Genomic DNA, 12933 nt, shown 5'->3' with positions numbered 1-12933 from the left:
ATCAAGTTCTCAGTGAATATCATCGATTCCTTTGTTACTGAATTTAACATTCTGGCTATCTTGTGTACATGCTTTCTGCTTGCTAAGACAGAGCCTAGTGGGAGAAGAGCTGCAGACAAGAAACGTAGGAAAAAAAAGGTAAAACAAAAAATCCCCACCAAACCTATATGATTCTAAAAAGGGAAGTCAACAGTGTACATTTAGCTTATTTCAATACTATGCCTGGCAGTGTGGTTGGAAATGTCCAGGAGACTCTCTCTCCTGTAAAGGAAGAAATACGTTCAGAGCCTCCTGAACCTCAAAAAGTACAACAAAACATACTAAAATATACTTTGCAGTATTTATTGCAGGAGCAGAATCGCAGAATAAGGGGCTTGTGGGTATGTTCCTAACTTCCCACTCAAAGCAGGTCCAAGTTCATCAGGATACTCAAGACCTTGTCCAGTTAACTTCTGCGTATCACCAAGGAGCCCACTCCGGGCTCCTGCTCCTGTGTCACCATTCCTAATTTTTTTCCCTGTTATCTCAGAGCAGTTGATAAATTCTGCAGTCTCGGAATTCTTACAACTTTTTTTTTAGTTGTTTTTTAAAGCATCAACTATCTAGTCAATTCCTTGATACATAGTCTGAACTCTAAGTGACGGGGTGTTTTTTGCATGTCTGTATATTCACAGCTTCTAAACAAGGTAACTGCTGTTTTATAGGATCACATACAGCTAAAAAATCGGGGTCTTAAGTCTAAATAAACAAAACTATTGGCCATTTTAATTTGTAAAGTTATACAGATTCCTGCATATAACTTTTTATTCTAATGCATAATAAAAAGCAGAATTATTAACTCCCAATCTTCAAGTAAACCTTAGAGAGTAGAGCTGCATGTCAGTAAGTCTTAAATGCCAACACAAGCCTTGTGAACTTCTAATAATCACAGATAAAAACAACAAGGCCAGGATAAACTATATAAGGAGTCTTGGGAAATTATTTCCAGACAGAAAGATCTGAACTAAGGACATCCTTCTAAACTCTCCCCCAACCACCTACCTGGTCAACAGCTTTCTTGAGAGTAAAGAACTTAATTGCATTAGTCTCAGCTGCAAAAGTCTCACCAACAATGAGAGGTGACTTGTGCCACACAAGTACTCGTAGTTCTCTTAGAATGGACACACCAAAATCAAAGGCAAAGGCCACATGCCCCATGGTTGTGTTCATCCAGGGACCCCTCTAGCCTATCAAAGAGGCTGGATATGGGGTCTCCCACCTTTCAGTCCACAGAGGTAAAGAAACACAGTACGGCTTATATATACACATATGTATACAATTATATACATATACATATGTATATATACAATTAACTCTCACTCATTAAATATAGCAAGCCCAAAGCTCTCCTTTGTAGCATACTTTTCAGTAAAACCCACAGCTTTTTTGACAAAACTGAACATATTAAGCTGACATTTCTCATTCAGTCTGCACATAGTTGTGAATGTGTTAATTGTCGAGGTAAAAAGTTTAAATAGATAAGTTTATTCATAGGTAATATTGCTGCCTAGTGTTTTTAGTTAGTTACTAGTAAATAAAGTTAGGTGACAGGCTAAAACACTGTTAGATATATGAGTTAGTTATATTTATACTTGCTTTTCATTAGCAAATACTTCATACAGTTGATATGACTAACAATCTGGGTCGCTAAGGCTATTTGGTCTTTAGGCCACCAACTCATAGTATATATTGTTTTTTTCTAACAAGTTTGCTCTTTCAGAAGAGTTATCCTGATAGTAGGACAGCATAAACACATTTGCATTTAAATTCTGTTGCTTCCTCATAAAAACAGCATTTGAATGCATGTTCTGAAGAAAAATGAAAGTAATTTCAGGTATCACTTAATATCTAGTTGGTGTACAACATTTCTACATCGCAGGTAAGGACAAAAGTTATCATACATATGTCTGCATTTTTCAGGGGGGAATTATGTATTATTAATGAAAAAGCTTAACAGGGTCAAATCAGTCCATTGTAAATGCAAGAATTTTTCATTTGATTTCCTTTTAAATAACAAATACCTCAACACAGAAACTATTTCCATTTACAACACATGGTTCAATTATACAAATTCTTGTTCTTACATTTTCAAATATTGAGTTGAGTTGAACACTTTCTGCTAAAAAATAATTTTTCAATTGGTAAGCAGAAAGATCTGTTAAAAGACCTGGAAAAATGTGCCTTGGGATGAAAGACATTTTAGTCTTATAGGTTAAACCTTTGCGAGCAACTTTAACATCACTTGAAGTCAAAGTACACTGGATACATCATCACCTTGCCTGAAACGTCACATATTACAACACTACTGTAAAGCCCTTCATTGCATTATGTGCATCCGTGGCTATTAGGGGTAATTTTGAAATGATGGCAAAAAACATTAGAAAGTAACTGAGAAAGGACGTAGTAAATGTACTCTGTTAACAGTCACATAAAATCAGGAAGATAGCAATCTGAACATCAAAACTTCTCAGGCCTCTTGTGCTATATATATCCCAGTGATATGAATGCATATATACATTATGTTAACTTCTGAACAGCACAGAGTTCTTCTGATAGTTATAGTACTACCTGCTTCTTCCAACTTGCTGAAGTTTGTGGGAGAACAACCCTAAAATATTCTCAGAAAGCACACAGGAATTTCACATACATCCTCCAGTAACCATAAAACCTGAGCACCCACAAAATTGGAGTTACTGACGTTTAACTTCTTACTGACATTTAAGAATCTAACAAAATGGTTGGCTAATGCCCATCATTTCCCTAGTTCTTAGATCTAAGGAAATGTCCAGACATGAAGACTCATGCGGTGAGGCATTAATATTTTTTTAAGTGACTTCAAACGCAGAAGCTAATTTGTCCTACAGAGTATTGTAATCCAGTTCCCCAAATGATTCGGCTTTAAGGAGCATATTCCACTGCACCTTGTGCTCAGGTGCTGCATGGGAGTTCTAAGTGTAACGCTACCATCAGCAAGTAGCTATTGGAACATACAAACCACCTGAGCATAAATGACTCACACAACATAACCATGCAAGTCAAGTCATGCAGATACTTACTGCTCTGAAATGAAACAGCATCTGACTTCTGCTTCAGGAGACTATAAGACACTTCTGTTTCAACCTTTAATTTTAAATTTTTTTTTTCCCAATTCCCAAATCCAATAGCTACCTTACTGACATGAGAGAGGCCAAGTAGAGCATACTTAAGACACCTGCAATTACAAACCTTGATTCTTTCAAATTTTGGGGAAGTGTGTTTATGTGGAGAAGGACAGGAGTCTAATATAAGTTCACTTTTAGAATAAGAGTTCTAATATTAGCTCCTCTAACTTAAAATAACTAAATACCTGTGCTTTGAAGAACTAGGTCTGGCCATCTGCAATAAATCAAACCCTTATTTACTTCTCAAAAAGCTATTTAGTCAAATAAGATAGTATTTAGATCACAAAATAGTTGGACATATATGACCAACCCTTCATGAACTTGACTGCCTGAACTTTAGACTTGAAATAATCACATCAAGAAGAGAAGAGATTAGTGATTATTTTATTTACATAACGTGTTAGTAGGGCCTGCTACCTCACAGAAGAGTAAGAATAATGACATGATTCTAGTCACTTTTCTGTGAAGGATTACACTCTACTAAAGACACAGGAAGTTTCAAGTTATAACCTGTTTAAGATTCAAAGCATGCAGTATATTCAATCTTCTTCATCCACTATGACTAGGATTTTTTTTTTCCATTTTTGCATTTTTAAGCAGGCTAAATACTATCTGCTGAAGTCCAATCTACCTAATCAGAAAACAAACAAAAGAACAACAAAAAATATTTCAACGGCCATTAAATAACAGTAATATTTCCCTCTTTCTCAGACAGGATCCTTTCAATCCCATCTACTCTAACTGCTATCTACACAGCAGTCAGGAAACCATGATGATCACCACAGGGAACCCAATGTGYAGACTCAGGAAGCTCTTCTGGTRCCATTCCCTTACCAACAGGCATTCCCATTCATTGGGGATGTACCAGAGTACTGATTATACTGAAAACAAGCCTTTGTTTCTCAAAAGAGTCACAGAGGATTTGACAACATTTCTTCCAAAGTAAACATTAYGGTAAGATATCTGCTGATATTAGTCAATCTAACATGCTGAAGAGCCAAGTCTGACAAAGTTTAAGCTCTAAAGTTTATTTTCTTAAATATTAAGCAGTTAGGTACAGTAYGTGTGGGGAAGTAGTTATACTATGTTCTAGAGATCCTATTTAAAATTATAACCCAAAGATCTGCACTACAGTTAAATGGCATTACACTGATTCTTTCTCTTATCAAATTCAACTACTATAGTTATACCCACCTGTTACATTCACTGCTGGCCCAGTCTCGTACTGTGGAACTCCCGAGTTCTGTCTCACACCAAACAGTATACCAGATGTATTATCTGGTGCAGCTGGTGGAGAATCCATAATATAATCCTAATAAAATATTTTCAAGAGGGAAAAGAGATTTGAGGTTTAACATTTCTTATTTGTAGGCTTCAAAGGGTTTATTTTTAAAACATTATACGCTTGCTTAAAAGTACTCACAAGTACTTCTCTATAGATCAAGAGATAGTCTCCCCCAAATATATAGTTTCTTTCAACAATTTAAGTTTGTAATTCTTATCAATGGTTGTTAATTTAGTCACAGCTGTACGTCAGAAGAGTAAGAACAGGCACAAGACTTGAGAAAGTTCATTTATGAAATATTAAACTCGCTTGAACCACTGATTTTGTTTCTGTTCAAAACAATGATGCTTCTTCAAACTACACGCGGCTTGTTTTTCAAAAACTACTAATACTTTCTTCCCTCAACCTATTCTCAGGCACTCACTCACCCATTGTGCAACAGTTAACTATTTTCAAGAACGAGAAGGCAAAACTCTAAACAAAAATAGCATAAACTTGCAGCAAACASAAGCTTCTCAAAGGAACTATGGAACTAGACCAATCAAATTCTTTAAAGTGGTCAAACATTTAATAGTACATTGACTGGGAATGTCACTCACATTTATGATGTCATAATTTTTTGCCCTTTAGCTTAGAATCCTAGAATAATTTAGAAAGGACCTCTGGAAATTATATGGTCCAATTCCCTTTTTAAGGTACAGCTAACTTCAGTCAGCTCAAGATACTCCAAGTCTGTTAGGTTATGCTTCAAGCATCTTCAAGGACAGCTAACTTGTTTATTTTCAATTTGCCCTTCTAGTACTGCTTGTAAACGAAAGACAAAAGTGAAAGAGTCTGTGTTTCTTGGCTACAATACTCATTTCTTAGAACCACACCCTTTCATTGATCATTCAGTAGGTCATACTTGGAGAAAGAAAGAAGAAAAAGTTGAAATTGATTCTCTTTACAGATATCTGAAGAAGGGGCATGAAGTAAGAGAAATGCTTTCCAAGATTCTGCTCACATTTTAAGAGGCCATCCCTTCTAACAAAAACAATCTGGAACATGAAATATCATCACCAGCAGCAATAGTGAGCTGAGAAAAACATTATGAGAGCTRTGTGCTATTTTTAAAATTAAGGTATGATATACAAAGTGTTGGCACATGATTTTTATACTGCAAAATAGCTTAATTATTTTTCCTCCTCAAGCTATATTGTGAAATAAAAAGCTAGATAAAAGTAACTCAACTTTCTTAGAAAAGTGTCACTCAAAAACATGTACTTTGTCATTCATATGTCACTGAGACAAAATGATCTTTACAGCAAAAGGTTCTTGCAATTTCTTTCCCATTAATAATTTCACCAACTTATTTGAAAATATTGCCAAGAAAATCACTATTTTTTAACCACTATGTTGATTGACCTTGCTGGAAAAAAAGTCTAAAATGTACACAAAACAAATACAGTTGTAATAATCTATGACTCAGTGTTAGAAAAAAAATGAGCAAGTTAAGATGCCTCTTCCCATTTCCCTTTTGTCATGAATCTCTTCAATGGACACCCTGTAGGGCCTTACAATGTTGAAGGACCTTAACCACTCTTTCCTCTGGTGACTGACCTAATCCAGACTCACCAAATTAAACAGAAAYGTTCAAGTGCAGGTGAGGAAATAAAGATAATATGAAAAACATTACTAATAGTCAACTATTTCTTTGTTCCTACTAGRCTAATGCTGAGCACCTTAGGTTTTCCAATTGTGGAAACTAAAGTGGTCATCAGTGGTTTACACCCACTTACACCCACCCACAGTGGAACTAGGACAATGCACAGCACGGGATGTAGGCCCTCCTTAAACAGGTATATAGAACTGGCTGCTGAAGCATGCCCACTTTCAGCAAGTAAGGTTAAGATTTGGACAGACAGGGAAGACAACTACTGGGGAGTGTTCTGAGTAACGAGGTACAGAAAATATTTTCTCTGAGACTGAATGCGTAAATAAAAGGATAGTCCTATGCTACTGCATACAACAGCAGTTGCTCTGAGTAAATAAGGACTCATATACAGAACCACTGAAGCCAAATTCAGCTCAGGTTTTGGAACTGAGCTAATCAGAACCTGTAATAAGCACACAAAAACTAGACTTTTATAGCAGGTCAGTCAATCCAGGCTATGATAGACAAGGTGTATTTCACAGGTAAAACTGGAATTCAAAACATCAACAAGAGAAACTACAGACATACACATTATGAAACAGAGAAAACATCCTTTTCAACCAGGCTGGTGATCCAAAGAAATCAGTTCCCAGAAAACTTTGGCATAGTAGGATTAAAAAATATTCCTAAACCGCAACCCACTGTAACAAGAATACAAGGAGTGTTCACTCACAGAACATTAGAGTAACAAAGGACCCTTGCATAGTATTTAGCCAATGTTTCACAGGCAGCTGCTCTAGGCAACCTGGTTTGAATAGGATGGACTAGATGATCCTCAAAAATCCCTTCCAACCTCAGCAACTCTGTGATTCTGTGATSATTACATCACAAAAAATTAATTTTAAAATCAAGTTTCAACCCGGGCAAGTTTGAAGGGATATCAAACATCTCTAGATTTCTCTGAAAACCTGATTTTAAGCCTTTGCCATTGAGAACAATTAGGTTGGGAAGAAACAAAAGCATACAAAATAAAACATGTGACAAAGGTTATAGCAAAAAAATACTGATACAAAACAGCAGTGTAAGGGGGAAAAACAAACAAAAGTTTAAGGAGTTCTAAAGCCAGAAAGTGAACCAACAAASAGCTAGTACACAACACTGAAAGAGTAAATGAGGTAACATCAAAAATGATTTTAAAAATCCCATATGCACAGAACTCAGTCCAAGAAGCTGAACTATCCTTTTCCTGGTTTGGAGAAAAAACACCACACACATACACACACACACACCCCAGGGATGGAGCAAACATCCTATAGACGCAATCCAGAAGCAAGTGGTAGAAACAATACAACACCACCACAATAAGAACAAAATCAGAAACATGATTCTGAATCACAAAAGGCTCAGATGAAGGAATGAAAGATTTAAGTCTATTTTAACAAAGAAACACCAAAAATTCTCCTAAATGAAATCAAGTCTTCTTGATTCTGTCAAGAATGAAATCTAAAGCCCATATTCAAGAGAATTCAAAAAATGAAAAGCTCATGAAAGCCACATCAATATGTTAACACTGTAAAGAAAATGTGTAGTATGAGATAATTCCAATTGTGAAAGTTTTAGAGAGGCCACAGAACATGGCTGCAGTAGAACTCCCAGAAAAGGACGCTAGTTGGTGTAACCTGGAATAAAGCTAAAGCGACACAGAACTGTAAAGTGATTAAAAGATTTATTTTTTTCAAAAAAAGAAAGGCTATGCATCTTGATAGTCATATATATTTCAGCATGCAACTTCAAACAGCCCCACTCAGCCAAACAGGAAAAAGAACAGCCCACAAGCTCAAAGAGAAAAAAAAACACCAAAACAAAACACCTGTAAAACTTAAGTCTCATCTGTGACTTTCTTGATGCAGGTAAACTTAATGAATTAGAAAGTCTCAAAAATCAGCAGTAGTTCTTACTGTCCTTAACCTTTCAAGAAAAATTACTGTCTTGATGAGTTCCATGCAGCACACAGACTTAAGGCAGCTGAGCTTTCCCAGAAAGTTTAATTATTCTAATTTTTCCCTAAGTGATCACTGAAAATGCCACTAACAGCTTGATCTATCCCAACAAAAACAGGATGTACACACAACAGAAGCAAAGCAGGAATAAGGAGGGGTATCTCTGCAGCAAAGACTCTGCAAGACATYCTAACATTCATTTGGAGGATCTCCCTTTAACATCAAGGATTTAATAAAACATACTAAAAAGTAAAAACTTAGAGATAAAAATTCAGACTTGAAACACTCATACACACTGTGTAGTGTAGCAGGCCTTTACCTATTATTTGGCCTATTTTATAACAACAGATTACAAGAGGACTCACCAGACAGTCTGAATATCCTAGTGATGTCTAGCATTGTGACTACAGCATTATTCTAGGCCTTTTAAATACAATAGATTGATGTAGCCAACCCACTTTACCAGATATATCCCAAATTTCTCTAAGTCACTTAACTGTTAAAGATCCAAAACTGAAAAGTATGATGGCTTCCTGATGAATCTGCCAGTGATTCAACTTTGCAGTCCATAGACACTTCTAATTCATACAAGTGAAATTTTTATCTTCACATTCTTTCTTTCTCTAAAATAACCACAGCAAAGGCAAGAAATGCTGTATTTTAGCTGAAAGTTACAATTCTGATTTGCTGGATCTCCAGGAACATATACGGATACATGATTTACATGCATATTTCTTTTGGACCTTCCAAGGAAGGTAAATATGCTATAGAGGTGTTAAATCTACTGACCCTGCAAGTTTTAATCTCTCCTTACCTGTTTCATTGCAACTGCCAAGCAAATAAAAAAAACCAAAAATACCTAGGTAGCTACCATYATAACATTCCCTAAGGCAAAAACAAAACAAAACCCACACACACACGAAAGTCACTGTAAAAGTCAGATGGAAAAAATGAAAAGTTACTTATAAGGCAAAATGCAAATCATATTAAAATCAAATAATTCAATACAGAGCATCTGTTTTTGAGCAGAAAAATCTGTAAAACTTTATCTGCTCCTAAGCAAAACAAAGACTTCAATGCTTCTGGAGAATTTTATTAGAATTTCTCTTATGTCTACAATTTGCAATTAATATATAATTCCTGATGCTAAACAAAGTCATCTTCTTCGAATCTGTGACATATTTTAGAACTAGTATAAATATATAAGTATTTTCAAATATATTTTTAATTCAGTGCAAGTTTATGGTCCTAGAACTCCCACAGTTTCTGTAAAACTAATTTATACTCTAGACTAGAGTCTAAACTAAGTCAGTCAGTATGTTCTTCATTAATTTATTCAAAAGTAATAGCTACTAAGTATTGTAACCGATGAAGGGAATAAGAGTTTACCTGATCTAATATTCCAGGCTGTGCTGCTACAGTAGTCACTGGCCTTGGTATGGGCTGAGCCACTACAGGAATGGCAATATTTCTTGATACTGGCTGGGTTGTCACTGGAATGGTTACAGGTCTGCTGACAGATTGCGATATTCCAGAATTTGACCGGGACATCTGCTGCGCTGATAAACATCCAGCAATTGGCCTCTGCAATGTCTGTGAAGTTCCTGAGACGTTCACTGCTCTAGACAAGGGTTGAACTGCTGCAGAGCTAGTTGTAGGTCTAGATACAGCCTGAAAAACTGATGAAACAGGCATGGCACTGGGGCTGGATGCAGGTGTTGCATAATGGTGACTGTCAGGCTTGAAYGTAGTAACAGTACCTGTTACAAAGGATTCCAAAATTATTTTTATATAGTATTGCAATCAGATGTTTTCATAAGTTTTTTTTAATTACCATATTAGAACAACATAGTACCTCTACTGGTTGCACCATTCTGTATCCCCCTTCGTGATGAGCCGAGGTTGACTCTGTTCAATATATCTGTCAAAAGTTATATTTGTCTTAATTGCAGATAATTGCTTTATTGYTTTGCAAATTAAAAGCACCATTTATATCCACAAATTAATCCAATTAGGACTTGACATATACTAAAAAATTATTTCTAAAATAAATACCTGGCAAAACATCAGTTGCACAAATTAAGATATATTGTTTCCCTCTCCTCCCCGCTAAGTAAATGAATTCACCAAAGAGCCTTAGTTTCTACAGACTTCATTACAGATTCATTACAGAAATCATATGGTCTTTTCTAGTTCCTCAAAGTGTTTGTTGTGTCCTAGGTAAAACTGCACCGAACTGTAAGAAAGTTGACATGTTGTTTTTAAACAGAGACAGCTTACAGCTACATATGGTTGTGAAGAAGGTAAATGACTGGTAAATGGATGAAACTACATAAAGTGAACAAAGCATTATTTACGTCTTATCCCAGTCAAACTAATCCTCCAGTATGGAAAGAARAGACGCTTAAGTGAACATGACACTGTCAGTCCGCACAATTTGGGGATTCTTTATTTTTCCTTCAATTTTCCACACCAGGCTGCACAGAAATGGTAATTGCATTGTCAAAAGACAGTTAAAGATTGCTCAATGTTAAAAAAACCTATTTCACAGAAAACCTAGAAATTTTCTCAAGAAAGTTACAAGAGGCTACATGAAAGCCTCCCTTTGTCATCTGATCAGAAATTCTTAAGTAACAAATAAGAGTGATAAAGCCAAGCTGCGGCTTGCCTGCTACCAGCAGTGATGATTCTACAGAATGGAATAGTCATCTTGACTACTGCCAGAGAAGAACTGATGTCATCCTTCAACAGATGTTTTTGATAGTCAAGTAGGAGATTAAAGAGAAAAGGAAAGGCAGAGAAGAAAGTTATGGTATAACTGACTCATGTAAGGACTGAATATGGACAGCACTGATGCATGCACTGTAAGCCTGAATATTTTGCAGAAGTTCTTAAAAGCTGGTGAATTATATTAGAAAGATAGTTTTCACTTGAAATGCATATAATTAAAATAAACAAAACATTTTGAAGCTACAATGAATGCATGAAAACTTGGCATATTTGTTGCTCCAATTTATGCCTAACCCCATTTATCTTTGTATATTCCATTACCTGTTCTTAACATGACCAACAGCAATCGACAGGCCACTGGACTTGTCATAAAAATAGTAAGTTATTTATTTTGAGCAGGATGGAGGAGCAGGAGTGCTGGTGGGTTTTTTTGGGGGGAGAGGGAAGGGGGGCCAAGTCTCACTTGGAGTTTATATCTCTGCARAAACTTCTTTTCAAGTATTTTTCAGGTATTGAAGGGGACAAACTATTTTACAAGCATTTTAAAAATATTTAAGCAGATAAATTTTAACAACTTCCATACTACTTTAATATTTAACACCATGTATTTTTAAACTAGTGAAAGACTTGCAATCTCAGGAAGAGTCAAAGTAAATCAGTACTCAGAAACAAATCATGCTGCTGTGAACTATAGGACTAAAGCTGGTAAGCAGCTTCAAAGTCTGTGCAGCAAAGTGTGGTAGAGAGCCTTGTCTAACAYTGTCTGAAGAAGCTGGACTGCAAACTCTAAACATTCAGAAAATTATTACTGCAATCATGGACACTAGTGTAGCAGAGATGAGGCAGAAAGTGAAAGCTAATAATTTCTGTAGGCAGTCTTGTGCATTCAATAAACAGAGAACTCTTAATAAATGAATACAATATGGCTGCATATGGAGCTTTAAAGATTACTAAAGTTAAGTAACAAAAATAATTTTCTCCTTTACTTACCTGTCAAAGCCAAGTACAGGACACACATGGAATCCTGACACAGCTGCTGATATCACAACCACCTAACTCACTCCCTGCACTGCCTGCATTAGAAGAAAACTACAGAGCTTGATGAAACAAAACTCTTTATTTTACAGGTGATGGATGAATTCATTAATACAAATCTTACTTGACAGAGAGCCTTCCACTATTTTCACATTAATAACTTTTCCTTTATGCCTTTACTAAAGGCACTTGAACTTGGCATTGTCAGAATGACATCCAGTCATTCATACTGTCAACCAACACCTTAAATGTGGAGTAGAGAAAATTGAGCGTCTTCAACATCACAACTTAAATTCATGTACATTACTCCAGTATGGAGACACATGTATCCACCTAGGTGGTAACTATACTGAGAACAAATGCATGTTTCAGTGTTGTATATATGGGACTTGAGCTGTGTAATTATAGCTAAAGTATTCAATTGTCCTAGTTTTGACTTTAGAGATTTCAAGGTTAGAAAAACATGCAAAATCTGGGCCTTCAGAAGGACAATTACCTAAGAACATCAATTTTCCATACATGGCAAAGGTATAAGGAACATTAGAACTTAGAATTCCTTAAATCTTGTATTTAAAAGTTTTGTATTTTCAAGTAAAACTAAAGTTCTCCATCTTAAAAAAAAGTCTTCTGTAATTTAAAAAGGATAAATGAGTATCTTACATGTACTAGGTGGCTTTGAGCTTGAGATTTCCCCAACAAAAATTGGCTCGTCATCATCATCATCCTCCTCCACTTCTTTCACTCTCTTTTGCCATGGTTCTAGCTCCTCTTCTTCACATTCCATAAACAACTCTGCCATCTCGAGACTAGAGAGTAATAAAGAAATAAAACCACATTACGGCACTTGACAATAACATTTCCACAGAACAACCTACTTATTTCGTGTTTTACACAGGTAAACGTAAACAAACGTAAACAAACAAAGAAAACCTAAGAATCTCCACAACATTTAAACTTCTTTTTGCTAAAATCCACCAGTCAACACGTAAAACAAATACAACACTAAAAAATATCTCTTCAAACATACTTCTATAGCAGGTAAGTGCTTCA

The 12933-nt window shown here is 35.8% G+C and overlaps 1 protein-coding gene across 3 annotated transcripts in view; it reads right to left on the bottom strand.

Moving 5' to 3' along the window:
- ZNF280D (zinc finger protein 280D) overlaps positions 1–12683 on the bottom strand; it is a 36001-nt gene extending 23318 nt beyond the window's left edge. For 2 of the 3 annotated variants that reach the window (XR_003250470.1, XM_026045745.1), the window contains exons 1-4: positions 12544–12682; positions 9974–10039; positions 9508–9878; positions 4395–4512 (exon numbers count right to left, since the gene is read on the bottom strand). Coding sequence is in view for 2 of the 3 variants with exons in the window: in XM_026045745.1 (XP_025901530.1) it covers positions 4395–4512; positions 9508–9878; positions 9974–10039; positions 12544–12682 (694 nt within the window). In the remaining variant the exon portion in view is untranslated. Of the gene's footprint in view, positions 1–4394; positions 4513–9507; positions 9879–9973; positions 10040–12543 lie in introns of all 3 variants that reach the window. The other variant, XM_026045746.1, reaches the window with a different exon arrangement.
- Between the last annotated feature and the right edge of the window lie 250 nt (positions 12684–12933).

The sequence above is a fragment of the Nothoprocta perdicaria genome, unplaced genomic scaffold, assembly GCF_003342845.1.
Source record: "Nothoprocta perdicaria isolate Ctin4 unplaced genomic scaffold, notPer1 scaffold_41, whole genome shotgun sequence".
NCBI classification, from domain to species: Eukaryota; Metazoa; Chordata; class Aves; order Tinamiformes; family Tinamidae; genus Nothoprocta; species Nothoprocta perdicaria.
This window is presented reverse-complemented; position numbering and strand designations above follow the sequence as displayed.